Raw genomic sequence first — 23,864 nt, 5'->3', positions numbered from 1 at the left:
GGGTGGCTTCCAGCAGCCCCTGCGCGGCCCAGCGGCCTTTCCCCCTGACGCCCGCCCATCCTCAGCATGGCCTGGTGACAGGCAGGGAAGGCGGGGTCCAGCCCCTGAGATCACCCCAGCCCGTCCTCGCTCCCAGAGCCGCCTGCCCTGCAGGAACGGTGTCCTCGTCCTGACACCTGGCCCAGGATGGGGGGTCCCCTCCACGCCTCGTCCTTCCTGCCCCGCGCGCTGTTCACTGAGCCCGCGAGCCCCGGGAGCTGGGGCACTTCTTCCCTCCACGCTGGCCAGAGGCCCCCTTGCAAAATGGCGACGCTGCCGGATGCTCACCTTGTGTGGGGACAGGGACCTTTTTGAACAATCTGAAGAAAGACACACCTGTGTGTCTTCCATGGCTTCTGAGTTCAGAACCTGGGGTGAGTGCATCTCCTCCCCCGTGTACGTCTGAATTGTGTGCCCTGACAGGTGCTTGTGGGGACAGAACACCTCCCTGCCCACAGCTGTCTTGTCAGGCCACAGGCGTCGGCCCTCTGAAGAAGGTTCTGACGGGGCCCACGGTCCACGGGTGTAGGAGACAGCTTGTTCTGGGGTAGAGGAACCACGGGCCCTCACCCCAGGAGCGTGTCCATCTCCGGAGAGAGAAGGCTGGGGAGCCCCTTCTGCTCCAACGTTGTCCTTATTTGTTCCTTTCCTCGAGGTGTGGTCAGGTTTCGCAGGCAGCTCTGCTTCTCCGTGAGTGCGCGGGTCTCTGGGCTGCCTCGGAGTGTCAGGGCCTGGGCTCCCTGAGGACCAGGTGCCCTCCTTCCCACACGTCCTTCCTCTGACGAAGCCCATGCTTTCTGGGGGCGAAGTCCAGTTCCGTAGGATCTGTGTGCTGTCATTCTTTGTTTATTTTGTTTGCTTTTCATTCTGTGACAATTACATATCTGTACATTTCAATCTTTTATAATCCTCTACATCTAGAAAGCAAGTAGCGTGTGAGAATGCAATTGTATCCTCTTTGATCTCTGAGGACCATGTTTAGTCTAATAGCTTCTTATTTCCCCTTTGTAGGTGTTAAACCTTTCGGAAAAGAGATATGACCTTACAAAGCTTAACCCAAAGGTATGGATCTTAGCCCTTTATATTCTGAGTTTTGTTAAAGGTCCACGATGCTTATCCTGCTTGTGCAAAAAGGGTTTGTAGCAAGTCTTTGTGGAATATGACTTAGTGAGGGGTATTAGGAACTGTTCATATCCATGGTTTATTTTTTCTAATTAACACTTTTTAGTTTGAAATAGTTATAACTTCACAGGAAAATGCAAAAAGAATACAGGGAGATCCCACATACCCCTGGCCCAGTCTTCCCCAGTGGTACTGTCTTGCATAACTTATAGTAAAATATTAATGCCAGGAAGTTTATATTGGTACCATCCACAGATTGCATGCAACTTCCGCTGGGTTTACGTGCAGCAGCTGTGTGTGTGTGTGTGTGTGTGTGTGTGTGTGTGTGTGTGTGTGTGTGTGTGTGGGGTTCTGTGCCATCTCAAATATGTAGATTTGTGTCACCACCACTGCGATCAAACCCAGAACATTTTCACCTCAAAGATCTTCCTGCCACCTCTGTACATCCATGCACTCCCTCTCCGTCCATTATTCTTTTTAACAGCAAAGATTTAGGGGGAAATTTTTAAGATTGCATAAGCGTAAGTTACGGTATATGTGGTATATGTATGCATACCGTATTCCATATGTTGGAACATTTTGCAGCCATTAGGATAAAAAAAGTAGTAACATGGTGAATTCCCTGTTTTAATGCTCGTTAACAAGGGCAGAGTATAGAATTTATGTATTTGCTAAATGTATATAGAAAAAAGAGTGTAAGGGATTCACCAGAACAGGCTTTTACTCTGAGTGGTGGAAGGGGTGTAGGCCTTTCCCTGCTTCCAGCGGTTTTCTGAATTTTTCCATCATTTTACACAATTTCTGTTGCTTTTATAATAAGACAGAGCTCTGCCTTCCCCTCCCCTCTTAAAAAAGTAAATGGAAAGCAAAAATAACAGCACTTGCGTGGCCCTCAGGTTTAGAGCTGGGAATGTGTCAGGTGGCTCAGAGATGCCATGTTTTGCCCACAGACCTGCCAGGTTCCTTATCTCGTGATGATGACTTTCTTTGTTCCTGAATTGTAACCGAGGTTTGAAGGCCTTCCTCCCTCCCTCCTGGGCACACTCCTCTCCTTTGGGGAGTGTCACGTGTGATAGGCATCTCCCTCTGAGAAGTTATCTGCCCTTTGTGTGGAGGAATGGCTCTCAGCGTTTTCCCAAACTGCGATTTTCGTCTGAAGGGAGGAATTTTGGCAGCCCCTGCCAAGAACTCCTGTTTCAGATCTTGCCAGGCCTGGGCCTCTTTCCCCACGAGCCACGCACCATTAGCGGCAAAGCCCTTTCTGGAATTGTCATTTCAGCTGCAGAAAAGCAGATAAGACCCGGGAGTAGATGTCTCCTGGGGAAAACATAATCCTTCATATTTTTCTTTCCAGTAAAGGAGCCATAATTCCCACTAAGTTTTAGAAAAGGAGCACGCAGCGTTGTTCTTTACTCTAAAATGAAATATTTTGGTAAATTAAAAAAAACCGTCATGAGGTGGCTTCGTAGGGCTTCTGGAGATGGACACCAGGAACCCTCCTCTCTCTCCCCGCAGATTCTGGACGTGGGCTGGCCAGAGCTGCACGCGCCGCCCCTGGACAAGGTGTGTACCATCTGCAAGGCGCAGGAGGCCTGGCTGAACAGCGACCCCCAGCACGTGGTCGTCATTCACTGCAGGGTGAGCACCTGCTCGGGGGCCCAGGGGGCCCACCTTTTCACTCTAACTTCCAGCTTCCTTAGGGGTTTGTGGTTAGGTTTTCATACTTATTCTAAGGGTGTGTGTGTGGGGGGGGAGAGTCATCCAGTCTCCCAGAGTGTGGCTTCAGAATGTATAGGATGGAGGTCCCTGAATGCATAGCTGCACATGCTGAAGCTAAGGTTAGGGACCCCTGGGAGGGAATCCTTTCATTTTCATGCATTTTTGTTTTGCATGGGAAGCGCTTTTTAAAAAGTGAAGGGGGCTATTAAGATGCACGGCATTGGGCTGTGTGCCGCCTGAGGTGTGCTAGTCGACTGGCTTGGCATTGTGGGCAGGCTTGTGGTCCTTTCCAAGCAGGTCAGCCCGAAGGGGACGTGACATGTCTACCCTTGCAGGGTGCCCGGGGCTGGCTGTGAGCACAGCAGCGCATCGTCCTGGCTGCGCTGACCTGCTTTGCACCCCTCCCTCCTCCTACCGCCCTCCCAGCTTCTGGAACCTACCTCTCCTCTTACTTCTCCAGTTTCTCAACTGTCTTGGATTGTCCGTAGCCTTTTCCTGCACTACCCTGGATTCCTCAGATCTGATCCGTTTTCCCAGACACCTGGAGCTCATGCAGCGTGTGGGAGGAATGCTTTGAGAAGGGAGGGCGGGGAGTGCAGTGGCTGGGTCTCCTTCCCAGAAGAAGGGGGCTGCTCCCTGCCCTGTATATTTTATACCAAATTCTTATGACCATCAGGACGTCTCGAAAAAATAGACATTTCCACCTTCATGTGTTTCTTCCTTCAGACTTTTCACACTCAAAAGCTGCACAAAAACCCTTTGCGTTAGGGACCTTAGTGTAAAAGAACCTTCCCTTCGAATGATCAGACTTGCTGTGTGAGTTTCCTGCAAGGGCACTGAGATCTGCCTGTAGAATGAGGAGGGTAGACAGTGGCTGACCATGTTCAGAGCTCCCACTCTTGGGGCATTTGAGGGTCACTTGGCCCGGAGGAAAAGCCACTGGGTGCACACACTGCGTTTGCTGCTCTCTGCTTTTATTCCTTCTTCTGACATCTAACTTGATTACATTCTCCCTCAGACAGCCAGGGAGTCCCGTTAGTTCTCTTACTAAATTAAGTTAACCAGAGCTTTTATTCAAAGATTGTGTTATATTGAGGAGCTTCTCTCCACATTTGTGTTTTGGTGAAAACTTAAAGAAAGAGACTTTTTTTAAAAAAAAACAAAAACAATTCTTGTCAATTAAAAAACGTCTGTATTTTTCATTGGGCTTGGCTTGGTGATTTTGACACTGTGAGGATAATACTGATGGGCCATTGTTGCCTAAGATCCCTTCACAGGCCTGTGAAGCAGTGGTCCCTGACCCACCCGGGGCAGCTGCAGTGCCTGACCCTGGGGAGAAATGCCCGCCCGGTGCACCCAGACCTGCTGCCGGCTGTGTCTCCAGAGGATTCTGGTCCCCGGACCTTGAGACGCACCCCCTTCAGCATGCATTCCATTTCAGTTCACTTTTTTAATGAAACAAATTATAATATTATTTATAACATCCGGGCCACAAGTGATGAACTTAGCTCACAGAGTTCTCTAAAACGTGTCCCTCTTCTAAACTACGCTTGCCTCTTGGGAAAAGTCTTGTTGGTGGGATTAAACTGGAACATGTTGAAACTTTTGGGGAACAGTTTGCTCATCTCTTGCCCTAATTCTGGTGGCCTATGAACCCTTTCCAAGATGAGCTAGAAAACATGCCATGAGAGAGAAGCCCTCTTGTGATTTGAACTTACAGATGTTGACATTAAGGGAAGTTCATCATAGTTGCCGCGGGGGGTGAGATTGCTGACTTTCCCCCAAACCTGCCAGCCCTGCAGAATGTGCTCTTACTGCCAGGAGTGCCAGGAATACCGTCTTGGCCTGGGGAGGGCAGACTGAGGCCAGACTGTGAGACCCCTGTCTCCCTGCCGCATACAAAGGGTGGTGTTTGTTTCCCAAGTCCCCCCTCACACTAGTTTGGAGTAGATATTGCCTGCGGTTCTTCTGGACAGTTTCACCCACCTCCACACGGTTTAGTCTTGAGTTGCTGGTGGAGGATACTCTCTGGGACTTGTGTAGTCAGCGATTCTGATTTTTGTTAAGAGCAGACAAAAGCTGTTCCAGTCCTAAAGAATGTTGTTTGTGCTCGAAGACTTCCTGTGCGTACGTAACGAAAAGCACTGGAGATGGGGGCAGTGAAGCCGCCCCGCGTGCCTGACTTGACGGCGCTGTTGTTCCCTGCAGGTGAATTTATACAAGAAACATACCAGTAGCTGCGCAGTGACAACTGCAGGTGCCAGGGTTCAGCAGTGAAGGACTGATTGTGTGTCTGCACTGAGTTTCTGTAAGGCATGCCCTTGATGAGACGGAGAGGACAGCGCTCCTGGGTGACAGTCACACGCCAGACTTGGACCTGAATTTCCTCCATCGTTCCCTTTCAAGAGTAGACGTTCGATCTGCACGTTGCTGTCACAGCCATGGTGGCTCATGGGATTCTAGATCAGGGCTTGCTGGCTCTACTTGAAAGACCCACACGGGACTTTCAAGGCTTTGGGGCACCACAGTCTACTTCCACCTGCCACTGCCATGTGGAAATAGCTCCTAAACAAACAGGCGTGCTGGGTCCCAATCAAACCTTATTTAGGAACACTGACATTTGGACTTCATATGATTTTCACGTGTCATTGGAATATTATTCTTTTGATTTTCCTTCAACTGTTTAAAAATGTTAAGATGGTTCTTAACTCATAGGGACACAAGTGGTGGGCAGAAGTGGGCTGGTGGGCTGTGGTTTGCTGGTTGCCGTTCTGGGTCATGGCAGTGTGTTTCAGAAGGTGGCAGTCCACGGTTCTGGTCGAGGTGGCCTGTCACGGAGCTGTGGTGCTTCCAGACACCTTCTCCTGTTGGCAATGTTGGTCCGAGGCCCTGCCGGGCTGCCTTGTCCGGGCTGTGCATGTCTGTGGTTACGGATCGAGTGATGCGTTTTCCATGACGCTGCCTCGGATGGGGGTCCCCTGTGTGTGACAGGGCAGGGCTGGGTAGGTGGTGACAGTGATGCTGGCAGCACCCTGGGATCTGCTGTCCTGCTACTCTGGACGTCTCAGGGCTCTGTGTGCAGCCCTCAAAGCCCTCTCAGCCTGTGAGTGGGGCGTTCGGGTCTCTCTCACCTGGGTGATTAAGTCACGCTAATTGCTTCCACCCAACACAGTTTTTTCCAGCCTCACTGGGAAATGAGGAACTGACTGGCCGCCTCTGTGCAGACCTGCCCTCGGGAGTGTCCTCGGATGTCCCGGATAGCACCTGCTCCTGCCATCAGCACCCCATATGTGTGTTCTCTGCTGAGTTGGGTGCTGCCGTCCCCCAGAACAGGGACCGGAGGGGCGTAACGCTGGCTTCCCCTCCGAGGCAGGCTCTTTGCCGTCCTGTGAATGAACGAGTGCTTTCCTGTTCTAATGACCTCTCTTGTCTCCTGCAGGGCGGAAAGGGACGCATCGGCGTGGTCATATCATCTTACATGCACTTCACCAATGTCTCTGCCAGGTAAGAGGGAAGCGTCCTCACCGCCGTGGGCATAGGGATGCTCTGAGGCTGGGTGGGCGGGAGGCGGTCAGCCTGGGAGCTGACCTGGAGGCCGAGGCTCGTGTCCCTGGTGCCTAGAAGCTCAGCTGCAGCTAAGGGTTTGCACTTGTGAGAGAGACACTTTCGTAGGTGTGCAGTGATTCACACTGAAGACTTCATGGAGGCGTGAAAGATAAAGTGAGTGCACTGTCATTCTCTGACAGGGACGATAGGGACAAACATTACCGTTAGTAAAGAAGAGCAGTGCTGTCTCACTGGATGCCTCAAATTCTATACGTGGCCGTGGCCACGGCCGCCATGGTTTGCATGCATGGCTGCCATGTTTGTATGCAGTGGGCCTCTGGGAAGCACTTTGCACGTTTCCTTTTTGTTGCTTAATCCTCCCAGGTAATCTAGGAGCGAGCCGTCATTGCTCCCACTTCACAGATGAGGAAACTGAGGCTTGGTGGACTTAGGCAGCTTGCTCACGATCTCATGGCCCGTGAGCGGGAAGCCTGGTCCGGCCCGGTTCTCAGGAGGTGCGCCGTGGGCGTGTGGGTGCCGCCAGCAGGAGGCCAGTCCCGTCCACTGGAGACGACAGGCACCGCGAGGCCAGTGAGTGAGGCAGCGGCCGCGTGCCAGCCCTCCTGGCGCTGGCCGTGCTGGTGGACCCAGATGCCCTTTCCGAGCACACGTCTCCACTCACACTGAGACCCAGTTCAGAAATATCATTCTTTATGGGTTTTGCATCTGCGTTGGCTCTCTCTGTTCAATGGCCACTTTGTGAAGCATGAACCGCTCCATTCTGGGGAAATATAAGCCTATTCATATTAGCCGATAAACCCTTTCCTTTCTAGCGTTAAGGAGTGAAATTTGACTTTCCAAATGTTTTCTCTGGAAACAAACTGGGGAGCCCATTGCTTGCCAGGCAGGAAACCCAACCCCAGAGCAAAAATGAGATCCTTTCTTGGTGATAATAAGTACTTGTGTGTACCAGACAAATTGAGATTCCTGGTCACGTCACATCCCTCTGCTAAGCCAAAGACATTTGGTCAGAGAGCAGACCTCACCTGCTCACGACAGCGCAGCTCTGTCCGGAACCAGAGTTCCATGCGCCATGGGCAGTCCTGGCATCTTTGGAAAGCATGGAGGCTAAGCTTTAGTCACTTAAAGCTTATCAATGACACGGTCTCTAAATGCACCACTTTTTCTGAATAATCGAAGTGTGTCTCAGCTTCACATGTCAGGCAACTCACATGAAAGGCTCTAAGCCTCAGGGTCCTCACCTGGGAAGCGGGGATGATGGCTGTGCCTCACAGGGTTTTGTGACAATTCAGTGTGTCGTTTCGTGTAAGACAGTTGGAATAGCATCGGTGCTGGTATTAGCTGCTGTTAACGCTGCTGGTACTAGTAGGACTAACAGTATGAATAGATGAATAGAATATTATGTATTTTAGCATTTACCAATTCTGCCTGTCCAGGTCGTTTGCAGGTTTTCTTTAGAATTTCAGTCGCTTCCGTCTAATGATCTTGTACGCTAAAGCATGCCGTGATGACAAATTCTCCTCGATACATCTTTGATCATTTCTACTATTTTCCCCTTAGATACTGTTCTCAGAAGTAATCATAGCGAGCAGACGTTTTTAAGGCCTTTGTCACGAACTGTGTCCAGATCAAAACAGACACTTCAAGTCACAAAGTAAAGTAGGAAGAACATTCTGGTACCGGCACCAGAAAGATAAGAGTTCATAAAGATGGAGTTGTTGCTGATATTATGAAAACTGTTAACAATATTAATGCTGAACATAAACCTTGACCAAAATGCATTATCAGCGTTTAATAAAACGAGTGAATTCCAGAAAAAGGAGTACTTTTAAATGTATAGGTGAGGGACTTCCCTGGCGGTCCAGTGGTTAAGACTTTGCCATCCAGTGCAGGGGGGTGTGGGTTTGATCCCTGGTCGGGGAGCTAAGATCCCACATGCCTCACAGCCAAAGAACCAAAACATAAAACAGAAGCAGTATTGTAACAAAGTCAGTAAAGACTTTAAAAAAATGGTCCACATCAAAAAAATAAATAAAAAAATAAAATATATAGGTGAATGTGTAACTATACTTTTTACTCTGAAAAACTTACGTGCTCTGTATGTTAAATATTCAGTGCTTAAGTGACCCTTGCTTTTGTGCACCCCTGCCAGCCCAGCCCCTTATGTAGACAACGTTATTATTTTAGATGGTTATTTAGATAGGACAGCGGGCCTGTGCCCACAGGTGAGAAACGGCAGGCAGGTGACTCTCCCACCTGCCGGACATGCTGCACAGAAAGTGCCACATCCTAGGATCGGGTGCTGCTGTTTCAGGGGGGACTCCAGACCTTGCAAGCCTGGCTACCACTTGGCCCTGAACGTCTTCCTGGGGGAGATGAGGCCCTAGAAAAGACGCTAAAGTGGATTTTCCCCGGGGAGGGGGTGTAGCAAAATGGAGCTCTTAGTGGGTGCCAGCCACTCAGAACAGCCTCGGGGCCTGTCTCATGTCACTCCCCACAACCCGGCCTCCTGCGGTGGCCATGGAGTTAAAGCGTGTGCTCTCTCTCTCTCTCTCTCTCTCTCTGCTTCCCCAGTGCTGACCAAGCCCTCGACAGATTTGCAATGAAGAAATTTTATGATGATAAACTTTCAGCTTTAATGCAGCCGTCCCAGAAACGGTATGTACCTGTCCCAGAGCCAGAGTGAAAAAGTGAATGAGATTTTACGTTTAAAAGCGTGTGTGTGGGGATGGGATGAATTGGGAGATTGGGACTGACATAAATACACTACCATGTGTAAAACAGATAGCTAGTGGGAACCTGCTGTATAGCGCAGGGAGCTCAGCTGGGTGCTCTGTGGTGACCTGGATGGGTGGGATCGGGGGGCGGGTCCAAGAGGGAGAGGATATATGTATACATGTAGCTGATTCACTTCCTTGTACAGTGAAACCAGCACAACAGAAACCAACGCAACATTGTAAAGCAATTGTACTCCAATGTAAAAAAAAAGTAGGGATGGAAGACGCACCTCTCCTGACCAGCCAAGATTAGGAGGGAAGGGATTCTTGGTGTCCAGTGATGAAGGATGAGCCACCCTGCGTGTGGGTGCCGGGGGGTCCCTGGCTGGCTCCGGCGTGGACGCAGGGCTCCCTCCCCACACGCTTAGCCATCGGGTCTTCCCGATGGCTCTCTGCTGGTGTTGGTGCCATTTCTGTATTGGGACTGGCTTCTGTCTCCTGGACCAGGGATCTGTCAACTGTGTCTGGATGGCGGATGCTCTGGGCTTTGCAGGTCACGTGGTCTCCGTCATGGCCACTCTAACAGAGGGTCTGTGGGCAGTAGGAAGCAGGTGAAAGCAGCTTATGTCCAGTAAAGCTGTCGACACACACAAGCTTGTTGGTGGCCAGCTTCAAAGGCCCAGGAGTCTTCTCTCTCCTCGGCCTCCCCTGGCCCACCTCCCCTTCTCTCCTGCTCAGCGTGGCCCCTGGCACGTGCTGCAGGGGGACCCTGGGGAGCAGACTTCCTCTTGCCGCCTGCTTCCAGGCGGATCTACGCTGTCACCAGGCCCAGGTGGAGAAGAACCAGAGGAGGGTCAGGTGTGTGGCCTGAGAAGAGCCAGTAGCCACTTGCCTTCCAGACCCACTTCCTCTGCAGATGGGAACCGAGAACACTGCGTTGTTTTGTTTTTTTTTTCCAGTACGCGGGCCTCTCACTGTTGTGGCCTCTCCCGTGGCGGAGCACAGGCTCCGGACGCGCAGGCTCAGCGGCCACGGCTCACGGGCCCAGCCGCTCCGCGGTATGTGGGATCCTCCCGGACCGGGGCACGAACCCGTGTCCCCTAGCATCGGCAGGTGGACTCTCAACCACTGCGCCACCAGGGAAGCCCCAGCTACTGCAGCTTTTTAATACCGTTGAATGAGTGTCGAAAAAGGGAAACATCTCACTTTAACGTGCCCATGGTTCTCCTGCATCATTGAACGGCAGAAGCTGTAGTATTTGCATTTTATGAGGGTGGCATGGGTTACATTTTGCATTCTGAGGCTAATCTCCCCGCACCCACAGATGAGGGCAATGCCAGCCCGCCCAGCGCCTGCATTGGAAGGTGCTTGCCACCTCGTAATGAAGCCGGTGAACGACTGAGTGAATGCATAAGTACCTCTGGAGGAATATTTGAGACCCGGAGGATGTGTGATGACCGCATTTGTGGGGACAGGCACAGTGGTGATGGGACCCATCGCCGTGGACCCAAATGCCCACAGGGGGAGGGAGCGTTGCAGGCTGTTTTAGGACTGAACTCAAGAAACCATTTTAAAATCCATCTTGTGGTGAGAGCTTGGGTTTGTGGTCCAAGAAGCTTACAGCCTCAGCAGTAAGCCTCCCCCGCCCTTCACTTAATTAATACTGGGTGGAGGTCCACTTGACAGGCGGCAAATTCTCTGTCACTTTGTGCCCCACTCCTAAAAGCCACCGAGCCATTGGCCTGCAGCAGCCTGGCCAGCAATGGCCCATTGGAGGTTGCTTGCTTCCAGCAGAATTCCTCGGGCAAGAGCCCTTCTCTCTCCCTGCACCTGTCGCCTTGAGCAAACCCCAGGAGCAACTTGTGGAGGCCCCCGGATAACCTCCTGCAGGGCTGCTGAGCCTGCTGTGTCAGAGAGGCTCCCGTGAACTTGGAGGCCCTTTCACTTTGATAAGTAATTAAAGAAAATCCTCCTCCAGCATTAGTTATCATCAGCATCGTGGAAGTGATGAGTTAAATAATGAAATTCTGACCTCCTTTCCTTCTCCGCTTTTCCTTTCCTTCCACGAAGGAGTTGGGACAAGCGGGTCCCATCACTTTGAGTTTAGTGGGGAAAATGACAGGTAATCGGCTTTTTCTTTGGGACAACAAACCTCTCCTGAGGGTATGTGGAGGAAGGGAGCCCAAGGAGGTCCTGGGCGGGGGTCATTCCTGTGTCCCATGAGGTAGAGGGAAGGGAGGCCAAAAGTCTGGGCATGCAGACACCAGGATTGGATTCCTGGGTGTTTCTAATTGCTGGAAAATTCCCCAACATTACAGCATTATTTGGGTTTTGCTATTTCTGTAGTTTTTGACATGATGCCTTGAGTGTCTGAAAGAACCTTGAACTTGAAGCAAGAAAGCTGCCAAGAGAAGCAGATGTGCAGATCCTTTCTCCGAGGATGTGTCTTTGAGGGAGTGCGGCCGCTGAGGCCAGCAGGCTCCCTGTGCCTCGTCCACTCCGCATGTCCTCTTGCCCCGGCTTGCAGGGCGGGCTTGAGGAGCGGGGCCATCCCTCAGGGGGTCGCCTGGAAGAGGTCTGAGGTGTGTTATCCTTCCAGCCCGGCCGGGGCGGGGAAGTGCGGGGGAACGTTAGGTAACCAGCGAGCCTGGGTCTGGCGCACAGGCCAGAGCTGACGGGGCCCTGCCCACATCTCCCCACCTTCCGTGCTTCCCCTGCAGCTGTAGCCACTGTGAGTGTATGGAGGTGACACCAGGAAGCCTTAGGGAGAGATGGGCCGACACAGTGGCTCCTTCTGCTTACAAAAGTATCATTTCACACTTGTTTTCAGGGATATTTAAGCTTATGTCAAGTACAACTCACATATTTAGGAAGATTTAGGGAAACTCCACATGTAAGTTTCTGCTTTGGAAAGAGGTTATAAATAATGCAATGAACAACTGCAAAGTTCGAGCTGCTTTGGAACGTGAAGGAAGCGTGTGCTCTTCTGTTAGTGCCCTGCCAGCTGCAAGCTTGGTTTCTTAATCGTACTTGCTAGTTGAGACGAAGTGGGGAAAACCTCATCCCCAGGGAGTTATTTCCCTCGAAAGAAAGAAGAGCACAGCTGGGAGACAGGTGAGCTGTCTGACGTGTGTGGCTGTGAGAGCTGCGCTGACCAGGGAGGACTTTCTGTTTTGGGTAAGACACTGGGATGGGCTTTGAGAGGCCATCTGACACCCTGTCCGTTCATTCGTACACACCTTTCCTTCAGTGCTGTGGGTGAATATCACATAGACAAGAGTTGACAGTCACCCTTGCCACACTTTTCTGGAGGAACTAATTGTGGAATCCTTGCCTTTGCTCTTCTTCCCTCTTATTTTCAGCCGTGGCCTGAATTGTTTTCCTTTGGGAGTGATGGCGGCTCTCCAGGTAGTTTCCTGCCACGTGGGCCCTGTTTACCTGTCCTCTCTCTCCCACGGTGCAGGTGGTGGCTGGCTCCACTGCTGACTGCAGCAGCAATTACGGCGTATATTAGCAATGAACTTTGTTGTTTTTATCGGGCGTTTCGTATGTGATGTCTTTGGGACTTAAGAACAGCATTCTCTTTTCCAGGTCACGCTCGGGTGACCTACAGCAGAGCTTCTGAGCCTGTGGTCAGAGGGACCGATGAGGGTGTGAAAGGGTTCTGGGAACAACAGGATGAGGCCACGCCAATGAAAAATTCATGAAAAATGTGTTTTCCCGTACAAAGGTTTTCTTTACTCCTCCCCCATCACACACACTCATTGATGGTGCATAGAGAGGAGATAGGCATAATTTATGGCATTGAGCCCCCAGTGGGCCACGAGTGCCCCCTGGGCTGAGGCCACAGTCACTGGGGGAGCCAGGGCCGACGGCTGCTCAGCTGTGCGGTCTGGAGTTTCGGATTTGCCGGTAGTTGCCTGCAGGCCCTGGAGGAAAGCCCCGGAGATAAGCAAAGGGCCTGTGCTGTCCCCGGTGGCCATGCTGACCTGCCTGGGTGCTTGGTGGTGGGCTGGGGTCACAGGTGAGGCGCCCCCAGGCTTACGTCCGGCTCATTTATGTCCACCATCAGCCACAGAACTGTACTTATCACAGCTGGAAGGACGGGACAAGGGTGCTGTCTCCACTCTGTCCATATGCTTTACAACAGTTAGGACACATGTGACCCTTGTCACCTGTCCCTCTCTTAGGAGGTGGATGGCGGGGTGATGGGCTTGGCGTGAGGTTTTCTTTAAAGGCTGTTCTGATCTCAGTCATGCCGCTGACAAGCCTTATGGTAAACCTTTGCAGTATCACAAAATCCGGAACTTGGACTCAGAAGTTGCGCTTGCATTGCATCCTATGAACAAGCACCCAAAATGACTTTAGCTCCACAAAGTTAGGCAGTATAATTGCTGGAAAGTAGCACTTCATTAATAGAAAATGCCGTGAAATATAAAACAATTTTATATTTTTTCCTTATCAAGGAAGCATGTGAAGGAAGAAGTAAGTTGCATTTTATAATAACATTTGACGTCTTTGATTTACCTAAAACGGGAATCGATATAAAGCAGATTTCTCTAAAGGGCAGATGAGAAGGGCTTTTTTGCACTGGTTCCATGATGGACTGGTCAGGAGGGCAGGCGACCGTGTCTGGGTCCCAGGCAGAGGACTGGGCACTCCCTCCCTTCTGTCCCTAACCCCCTGTGAGGGCTGGCCCTTGTCTTCTGGCTCCTTCTTCGGGAGCTTGCAGGGAATCAACATTCTTCTGTGGTCATGCCGACACGCCACCTGAAAGAAGCACCTTCTCATACCCCCTCTGGCTGCTGGGCAACGGTGCCGGCCAGGCTGTGTCAGGGCAAGGGGAGGACCCTCCACGGTTGCATCAAAATGTAAAATGGAAACTGACCCTCAGCCCCCTCCGTGATGCCTGGTCTGTGTGCTCGTGGGTCCCTTGGATGTCCAGAGAGTGAAGGACCACCTGAGGTCAGTGTAGAAGGAGCGAACGGCCAGGCGCCCACAGAGTAAACACAGCAGCCGGGCCACAGACAAGGCTGAGGAAGCGGGTTGTCTGGTGACCAGTGCTGGAGGAGGGGAGACTGCTGTCCAGAGCAGGTGGTGACTCATGGCCCCAACTCAGCGTCTGTGATCCCTTTTCCTGTGCTCATGACCCGGCGGTGGGGGGGTGGGGAGGCCGGAGAACCCAGAAATCTGCAGTGCGTGGCACTTAGGTGATAAAAAGTAGCCGGACAGGTCACCTGAATATTCTCGTATCTGCACGTCTGCTGTCGAGATAGAAGATAAAATGGGAAGGCACGTGGAGCCATCTGGTGGCCAGGCTCCTGCAGCCACGGCCCGGGCCTCCCGGGCCCTCCAGGGCTTGCGTCTGGACTCTGTGACTTGGGTGAGGTTTTGTCCTCTTCTGAAAGGGAAGAGCGGTTTGCCACCAGGAAAACTGAAACACCGGGAGGGGCCCCTAAGCTGAAGTGAATGTTCTTTTCTAACATTTTTTTCTAAAAGGATAGATTTCAAGTAGAGTTTTTAAACTTTGGTTTTGAAATTTACTAGAAATGTTCTCTTGTTCAGTTTCCTTTGTATGCAAATTCAGTTGCTTGAGCTAATGGACTGCATCTGAATTGCTGGTGTAAATTTGATATTTTTAAAAATGTAGGCGTGTTTGACAAATGACATTGTGTAAATTTAAGGCTTAGGAGGTTAATTTGTTACATTCACATATTGTCATACGATTGCCATTGTAACCGTACTTAGCACCTCTGTCACATTACAATAATTATCGTTTCTTTTTTAGTGGTTGGAATAATTAAGTTATATCTCTTAGCAAGTTTGATAATTATAATACGATATTTACTACACTGTGCATTGTATCTCTAGGGCATATTTACTACTTACTGTAAGTTTGTACCCTTTAAAAATTCTGTCCTGTCCCCAAAGCCCCTGGCCCCTGGTAACTACCATTTTACTCTCTGCTTTTATATGTTTGGCTGTTTTAGATTCCATATATTATGAGTGATATCATACCACAAGGAGATATCACCTCACACCTTTTAGAATGCCAGTCCTCAAAAAGTCAAGAGGGCTTCCCTGGTGGCGCAGTGGTTGGGAGTCCGCCTGCCAATGCAGGGGACACGGGTTCGTGCCCCGGTCCGGGAAGATCCCACATGCCGCGGAGCGGCTTGGCCCGTGAGCCGTGGCCGCTGAGCCTGCGCGTCTGGAGCCTGTGCTCCGCAACGGGAGAGGCCACAGCAGTGAGAGGCCCGCATACCGCAAAAAAAAAAAAAAAAAAAGACAAGAAAAAACAAGTGGTTACGAGAACATGCAGAAAAGAGAGCCTTTTTGCACTCTTGGTGAGAATGTAAATTGGTGCAGCAACTATGGAAAACAGTACGGAGGTTCCTTAAAACATTAAAAATAGAACTACCACATGACCCAGCAATTCCACTCTGGGTATATATCCGAAGGAAATGAAAACAGGCTCTTGAAGAGATATCTGTACTCCTGTGTTTATTGTATGTGGCCTTATTCACAATAGCCAAGATACGGAAACAACTCAAGTGTCCCTCAGTGGATGAATGGATAAAGAAAATATGTGTGTGTGTGTGTGTGTGCGCGCGTGTATGTGTATACACACACACACACAGTGGAGTATTACTGAGCTGTAAAATATAATGAAATTCTGCCATTTGTGACAACATGGATGGACCTTGGGGACATTATGCTAAGTGAAATAAGCCAGAGAGAGAAAACCAGAATTTTTTTAACCTAAGTAGGCTGAGCCTGACTAGCCTTCAGTCCTAGGGAATAGGGGGTGGTCCCTGGTCCTCCTGGGGGGGTGGACTGCGGTGGGCTGGCTGGAGGGTATAGAGGACGCTGTGCCGGCCGCACAGCCTGGTGATTCAGTGACTGCTTCCTGCGCGGCTCTCTGTAGTCATTAGAGATGCACAGAGATGTTGGATATGGTGGGGTTTGGCTCTGCTCTGGAGTCACACACTCCGGGTGGTGGCAGAGGCCGAGGCCAGGCAGCATCTGAGAGCTTGGCAGGTGTGTGCCCACTTGGGGTCACAGCTGCCACCTTGTGCCCCGGGAGGAACCAGTGAGGCAATGCTTCCAGGGTACAATCTTCTCTAGGCCGCCAGGCACCCACGCAGGGTGCGGGGCCGTCAGCATGGCGCGCGAGGCTGCGTGTGGTGTTCAGAGAGAAGGCCGGTCTCCCGGCACACGGCAGACGTGCACTCTGCCGCTGAGATGGGCCTTGAGGAGGGAGGGCACAGAGGAGCCAGAAGGCGGGAGGGCCGTGCAGCTCAGGGGGGCTCGTGCCCTTTACGGTAGGGGAGGCTCTCACAGGGGGATGTGGCATCCGAAGGCTTCCTGTGGGCTGGGGGTGTGGACTCCAGCCTCCCACTAGGCTTCCTAGTATGAGCAGAAGGCGGGGTGGGTAGGGCTGAGAGTTAAGCCGAGTGACCTTCATGCCCTCAGAGGTGTGGTTTGGTTCAGAGAGCACGCCCATGGGACGGCAGGTCTCTTGCTTTCCCGTTCTCTGCGGGGAGACCGTGCCAGCCCCGTGGCCCAGCCCTGCCTGGCTGTGGGTTCCATGGACAGAAGCGATGCCACCTGCACTCGGGGTGCGGAGCGAGAGGCGCCGCGTGTGAGGGCTCACGCTCAGGAAGCACCCTTGGCTGTGCTTCCAGGTCATTGGCCACGTCAGCGTGGAAGGCCCAGAGACGCCCGGTGGGCTGTGGGCTCGGCCATGCTCTGCAGAGCGTGGGCCGAGGCCTGGGGTGCGTCCACCCTCCTTGCTGTGAGCGGTTAGGGTGGGTTCTCTCCCGGAAGTGCAGGCGGGTTTCCTCATTGCCCTCCGGCCCCACCTGGGCTTGGGAGGTGTGCAGGAGCCCTGAGCTGGCTGCCCTTCGCAGGTACGTGCAGTTCCTCAGCGGGCTCCTGTCGGGAACGGTGAAGATGAACGCCTCGCCCCTGTTCCTGCATTTCGTCATCCTGCATGGGACCCCCAACTTCGACTCTGGCGGAGGTGGGTGTCTCCCACGGGGTGAGGGTCTCGAGACGCGCCGCCTGGCGCTGGCCCTCAGTTCCGCGTGTTGATAGCCGATTCTGCGTGTCTTTCAGCGTGCCGGCCCTTTCTCAAGCTCTACCAAGCCATGCAGCCTATGTACACGTCGGGGATTTAGTAAGTGTGGCTGCTTTCCTGGGGGCCTCCGGAGGGCCTGGGGGGGAGGGGGCCCGCTCCCGGCTGCCTCTCCCTCTGGAGGGTTGAGGGGGGGAAGCCAGATGAGCCAAGAGCAGGGGACGGAAGGGGAGCTGTGGGTGCAGTGCCCTCGTCATCCTGCCCAGCAGGTGTCTCGCTGCGGTCACACAGTTAGCTCTGTGAAGGGACGTGGATGCTGGGACTTGGGGGAAGGAGTGGGCCCCGCACACCGTGTGGAAGTAAACACATGGGACAGGGCCACGGTGGTCTCCCTTTCTCTCCCCTTTGCAGTTCAGACAAAGGTCAGGCAGACATTTCCAGAATATGTACTAATTCTAGACTTATTTGCTTTGCTTTTTTTGTTTGGAGAAGCATTTTATGCACATCAATGGAAAATGAATGAAGGTAAAAAATGTTCTTAGCATTGTGTCATCACTCAGAATGAACAGTTATCACGTGTCCGGACTCCTGTTGGACCCAGGCACCGGTGAGGCTTGGGCAGCCTCACCCTCTGCTTACCACAGAGGCTGCTGGCATCGGCACGCCAGTACCCTACACTGCGTGCTCCATCATGCACGGGCCTGGGGCGGGCCGGCGGGCACTGGCTGTGACGTTGCTATCAGGGCCCTGCCTGGCCCTGTTGGTTTTTCATACGTTCTTTGGACTCATTTTCATAGGAGAGAGTCTGAGGAATTGGATTCCTGGGCCAAGCAGGATATTTTGTTTAATTTCAATTGTGGGGTTGCTTTTCTCAGAACGTATTCTTTCTATGAAATCGCGTAATGATGTACCTTCTCCTTTATTCCAAAGCAACGTCGGCCCAGAAAACCAAAGCAGGATCTATATCGCCATAGAGCCAGCCCAGCTCCTGAAAGGGGACATCATGGTGAGTGTCACGGCCTTGCCTCTGCTGCCAGTAATCATACCTGGAAAGGTAAAACCCGGTTCATCTTAAAGCAAGAACATGAAAGCCGCCTCCCACCCTACCCTGGCCCCGAGAAAACTGAGGGAAGAATGGAAAGTAGCCTCTACCTTAAGGCAGTTGGTTAATTTTCTGAGCAAACCTATTTTAATGAAAGGAACAGAACAAATTGGTAGAGCCGCTTGCTGTGTGCACCCTTGAAATTACAGTCCTAGCTCAGCCACTGTGCTTCCCAGGGTTCCGGTTACCTAAGCACAGTTTGCAGTCTTAACGTGACCTAGGCCTTCCGGGGCTGGGCACAGACATAAAATGTCTCTGTCTCGTTAGTGGCCTCGGTGGGAGATACAGCTAGTGTACTGCGGCTTGGTTTATGACTGAAGCAGTGATTTCTCCAGATAGCTTTGATTCTCGGGGCAGAAGCAACACCCCGCTCTGTTCCACCTTCGCCTCTTATCTGTCTTGAATATAAAAAAGTGCATGCATCTAAAAAAAGAGAAATTTGTCTGAAATCAGGAAAACCTTTAAGGCACGTGCGTGCTTCCCGCAGGCACAGAATAGCTCTCCCGTAATCTGTTTGAGGCCCAGGACGCCCCGTGACAAGAAGATAAGATGGTTCACAAGTTGGCTTTTTATTGATTTAAGTGGCTCATCCAGTGTTTTTGAGGAGTCTCGTTAACTTTTCCTGATATTTTGGGTTTTCCACCCTTCCTTCGTGGTTGGTGCACTCCCACCTTGCCCCGCCCTGCGTTCTCAGGAAGGTTCTCAAAGGTAAAGATCCTGGGCACATTCACAGCTGACGCCCCCTTGGCGGGCTCCCCAGGGGGCGCCCCTTCCACTCCAGGCCTCAGGGGTCTGTGTCCAGAGAGGCATCTGCAGGCCCAGAAGGTGCATGAGGGGGAATAAGAAGCAGACCAACCGCGAAATGGCTCTGTTTGCAAGTCAGCATGTTGACCACTTTACAGTCGTGGTCTTTCACCCTCCCCGCGACCTTGAGATGGAAGAGCCAGCGTCCCGTTTCATAGGTGGGAAGGCCGAGGCGCAGGGTGGTTGCTACGTTTCCACGAGCCTGTTTTCTCAGCCACGGTGTTGCGCTGCCCCGAGGGAGGAGGGCTTGGGGCTGGGTTCTCCTTCCTGGCTCTGCACAGCAGCTCGTGGCCTCCCCATCTCTGTGGTTAGGAGAGAGGGGAGGGACGGGGCAGGGGAGGGACGCCCCTACTCTTGTGCTCCTCTACCCAGCATGCAGCCCTGGCCGAGTCTCCTTGGACCTCCCGGGATTGTTGGGCAAAGGGCTGAGCACTTATTGGGCACCTGCTGTGTGCCGGGCACCAGCCAGGGCTTTACCTGGCTGTGACTTTTGTCTGCTCACCAGCTCTGTCCTCTGGGTCTAGTTTTCCTCCTTTAAAAAGGAGGCCAAGAGACCCAGAGTGTCTGCGAGAGGGTGGAGCTGCTGCTGGGACGTGCGCCCAGCCGGGCATTGCCCCTGGTCTGGGAGAGGGCTTGGAGTCGGCGTGGCCAGGCTGGGTGCTCCCTGGGGTCCGTGATGAGTAGTCGGCCGAGTCCCTTTGTGATGACCCGAGGGAAGGGCTCCCCCTCCAAGAAAGAGCACCTGACTGCGGGCTGGTGGCTGCAGGGTCTTCCCGAGGCAGCAGGAGTTTGCCAGTCCAGAGGCCGGTGGCGGCGAGTCACCTCATCTGCCCTGGATCCCTGCGCCCCTCCCTCCTCCTTCCTTCCCTCTTCCTCCTTCCCTCCCTCCCACCGTCTCTTCCCTCCCTCCTTCCTTTCATACTGTTAATTTATTTGTCCAGAGGCCCCGTTTTAAGCTTTCGGAACGTCTGAGTTGGGCCCTAGCACAGGAAGGAAGGGAGGGACGCAGGGACGTCTATGTCCCAAAAGAGCCTGGCGGGGGAAGTGGACGTCTTGCAGCCGGGGCATCAAGAGAGCGCCGCAGCGTGGGTCCTGCTGGCTGGGGCCGGCCGGCCGGGGGGTCCAGCCGGAAGTGCCCTCAGAGGTGGGCGTGAGGCCCTGGGCAGGGGATGCAGCGTCCCCAGGCCTTGAGGATGACCTTGTGGGAATTACTTGTCCTGGGAGGTTGAAGCCAGATCGTGCAGGGCTTGGATTTTGCCGTCTTCTTTTGGGAAACGTGGTGTTAGCAGAGCTCTTTTCTGTGTCCTGAAAATGCCCTGAATCACCCCTTGAGAGTAACCCTTATAGGACTGTGACTTAGAGAGGTAGTGAGAACGTGGGGGAGAAAGCCCTTGGTCTCGAGTGGAAGGAAGGAAGCCCTGCAGCTACATACGAGCGACAGCAGATTGGGAGCCGCAGGCCCGACAGGGGCATCATGCAGCCGGACAGGCCTTGGGTCCCACGCCTGGGCTCCCAGCAGGTCTACGGCTTAGGGGGACTGGGTGGCCTCAGACGGGTCTTGTCCACGTTCGAGCCCCCTTCTGCTGCAGGAGGACCGTAGGCGAGCGTCGTGGGGATGAGATGAGCCGGGGCAGCCGGCAGGGGGTGAGGACCTCGCGCTGTGACCGAGGGCCCACTGAGGCTTGGCCTGGGGGTGGCCACCACCTCCCCGTGCTCCCGGGCGATCGCCTACCGTGCCTCACCGCTGTCCTAGGCCCACGTCGGCACCGCCGCCTGTGAGCAGCGTGCCTACCTGAGCATCACGTGCACCCAGCTTCAGCTGGGATGTGGTCTGAGTAGGCGGGTGGGGTCGTTCTGAGGGGACCCGGGTGGGTGGTTGCCATCTGGCCCTGGGGAGCTGGGAAGCGGGGCTGGGGGAGGAGGTGCTGGCAGACACGCTTGGAGCCCGCGGTGTCCACCAGCCGGCGCTGTTGCGGGCACCGGGAGCCGTCCCCTGGCGCGCGGTGAGCTTGTCGAAGCCGGCGCTGCTGCAGCAGGGAGGCACCGACCTGGGAGTTTGGGACGCAGTCGCCTCCACCATCTGCAGATGGAAGATGGTGCCTCTGGGCACCCATGGCCACGTGAAAGGTGACTGTCGCTGCGTGTGCTCAGCCATGGCTCTTTTCAGGTGTATTGGTAAGTGGCTTTGAGCCAGTGGCCAAATGGGACTCGCCCTTCCCTGTGCCTGCTTTGCTCCTTCTCTGCGGGAAGTCCGCAAGTGGGATTATCAGGCCCTGCTCGAAAAGTTTCCCTTCCAGCAGACACTTGTGAGTCTGCTTGGTGCTGAGTGGCACATCCTGAAGCGCCAGCTGCAGGTGAAGGCGTCGGGCCAGCGAGAGTTCGGGGAGCACCTGCCGGAGACCTCTGGAGGCGCGCGAGGCCCGGGTGGGGAGGGTGAAGGGCGGACATCGGTGTGGCTAGGGGGCCGTCGGCCTAGAGCCATCAGAGTAGGTGGACCTCTCCTCCTCGTACAGCGCTGGGAGGGGCCCTCACGGTCATGGGGGCACAGAGGTGGGGTGTGGCACAGGCCCAAGTGGGAGCAATGGTAAGAAGGCTGGTGTGGGCCTCAGCACATGGGCTGCACCCCTCCTCGGAGGTTCTGGGGAGGAAGAACTGGCCCCTCTCTGCCCGGCGATCAGGCCCTTCCTCCCCCGTGGGTACCCCTGCCTCTGCCTGCCTGCTTTCCTGTCCAGGTTTTAGCAAAGGAGGCTTTACGCCCAACCGCCCCCGCCCTCTCTCCTCCCTCTGGCCGCATCCCAGGGACCGCATCCCCGTGGCCGTCTCTGTGGCACTCCCTGTCATGTGGGCCCTTTCTCTTTGTGGAGCCCCTCTGCCGGTTCCCCTCCGGCTTCTGGCGGGTCTCCGCGCTGCTGTCCTCTGGGCATCCGTCTCCCCCGAGTGCTGGTCCTGTTGGCCCCGTGTCTCTCTCGCTGGGTCCAGGCTGCCTCTTCTTCACTTCTGCCTTCGGTCCTCGGGCCTCAGGTTCGGCCCTTGGTGCCCGCCAGCCCCCTGGCCTCCATTCTGCTGCTTTCTAGGACCGTCCCCACCGGTTCCCCAAGACTCCGCGTGGGAGCTTCGTCCTGGCGTCCCCTGGCTCCACTTCTCTCGTCAGTTGTGCAGATCCTCTACCCACATGGATCCTGAATCCCTGAGCCCTGGCCCTCACAGCGTGACTCCGTCCGAGCACGGCGTTCCGCAGCCGTGGCCCAGCATCCTCCCCGCGGGGGGAGGAGAGGGTCCAGGCTCCCGTATGTGGCACAGGATCCCCTGGGTGTCCTGCCCCCTCAATCACTTAGCCCTAGAGATCCCGTATTATCTGGTTTGTTCTGCACACGGCCCCACGGCCCTTTCCTCTGGGTCTTGCTAATGCCTCCCACCCGTGTCACCCACATCAGGCACGACTGGGGCACATGGCTGTGCCCTCCCTGCGGCTGTGTTTGATGATCTGTCATGGCTGGGTACCTCGTCTGCCTCCCTAGTGGGTGCCCAGCCCTTGAGGCAGGTGGCTGACTTGTCCCAGCCTCTCCAGAGCCAGTAATTGTGCTCCTCAGGGGTGGTGTCTCACGCTTGCTGGGAGCTAGGAGGGGACCCTGTGCTCAGTGTGCCATCGTCCCCAGCTTACTGCCCAGAGCCTGCCCCTGAAGCAGGAGTCCCTGGGCAAGGTCACACCCCAGCAAGAACTGCAAGTTGCCTCTTGCGTGAGGGGACAGCCAGATGGATGAGCCCTGAGCGATGCCGCAGGAACCTGAGAGGTCTGGCATTCAGGTGTCCTGTCGCCATGGGGTCTCCCGAGGGGAATGTTTTGTGCCGTGAAGTCACGCTGTCTGTGAATTTTTGCTTCCGTTGGAAAGGCCGGCAAATAGAGATCTCTTCACAGGAAACGCTTAACTTGATAAAACCAGCCCCTTCCTGCACCCTGTTCTTCACATGGAGTATTTTCGGACTGAATTATGATTTGATTTAACTTCCTGTGTTTACAGTTCATTTTTGTACACTCTGCACTTATTTTTTTGCGCCGTTATCAGATGGGAGAAGGACGCTGCGGGTTACAGCTGGACACGGGTAATTTTCCATCACACAGGGTAATTTTTCCTTGCACCATTCGTGGAAATGATTACCTAGGAGGTTTAGTTTAGCTATTGATCTCTAAGAAGTCTCAAAGTAGCTCTAGCCTCTTGTATTCGTTTCCCAGGGCTGTCATGACAAAGTACCACAGACTGGGTGGCTTAAACAGTAGACATTTCTCACTGTCCTGGAGGCTGGAAGTCTGAGATCAAGGTGTCAGAGGGCTGGTACCTCCCGAGGCTTCTCTCCTTGGTATGTAGATGGCTGTCTTCTCCCTGTGTCTTCACATCATCTTCCCTCGTGTGAGTGTGTGTGTGTGTGTGTGTGTGTGTGTGTGTGTGTGTGTGTGTGTCTGTGTCCTGATCTCCCCAGTCAGATTAGATTAGGGCCCACCTATATAACGCTACTTTACCTTAACCACCTTTAAGACTTCACCATATGAATTCTGGGGGCACAGAATTCAGCCCGTCATACCTGTGTCCATGGAATAAACCCATTCTAGAATAAACCTGTTCTAGTAAGGTTAATAGTGAGATCAGGTACCATTGGTTCTCCGGCACCTTAGGCTCTGATTTGTTCTCTCGTTCATTCCCCACAGCGTGTGTTCCGACCA

At 53.5% G+C, this 23,864-nt stretch overlaps 1 protein-coding gene across 4 annotated transcripts in view; it reads left to right on the top strand.

The window, feature by feature from the left end:
• Window positions 1–23,864, top strand: part of TNS3 (tensin 3) — a 226,770-nt gene that overhangs the window by 102,352 nt on the left and 100,554 nt on the right. For all 4 annotated transcript variants that reach the window (XM_032643771.1, XM_032643770.1, XM_032643768.1 and 1 more), the window contains 7 exons: window positions 1,051–1,101; window positions 2,677–2,799; window positions 6,320–6,384; window positions 9,022–9,105; window positions 17,075–17,187; window positions 17,283–17,343; window positions 18,172–18,247. In XM_032643771.1, coding sequence (XP_032499662.1) covers window positions 1,051–1,101; window positions 2,677–2,799; window positions 6,320–6,384; window positions 9,022–9,105; window positions 17,075–17,187; window positions 17,283–17,343; window positions 18,172–18,247 — 573 coding nt within the window. The remainder of the gene's footprint in view (window positions 1–1,050; window positions 1,102–2,676; window positions 2,800–6,319; window positions 6,385–9,021; window positions 9,106–17,074; window positions 17,188–17,282; window positions 17,344–18,171; window positions 18,248–23,864) is intronic.

Source organism: Phocoena sinus, chromosome 9 (assembly GCF_008692025.1).
Source record: "Phocoena sinus isolate mPhoSin1 chromosome 9, mPhoSin1.pri, whole genome shotgun sequence".
In the NCBI taxonomy this organism is placed as follows: Eukaryota; Metazoa; Chordata; class Mammalia; order Artiodactyla; family Phocoenidae; genus Phocoena; species Phocoena sinus.
Note: the sequence above shows the minus strand (reverse complement) of the source record. Positions and strands in the feature narration are given on the sequence as shown.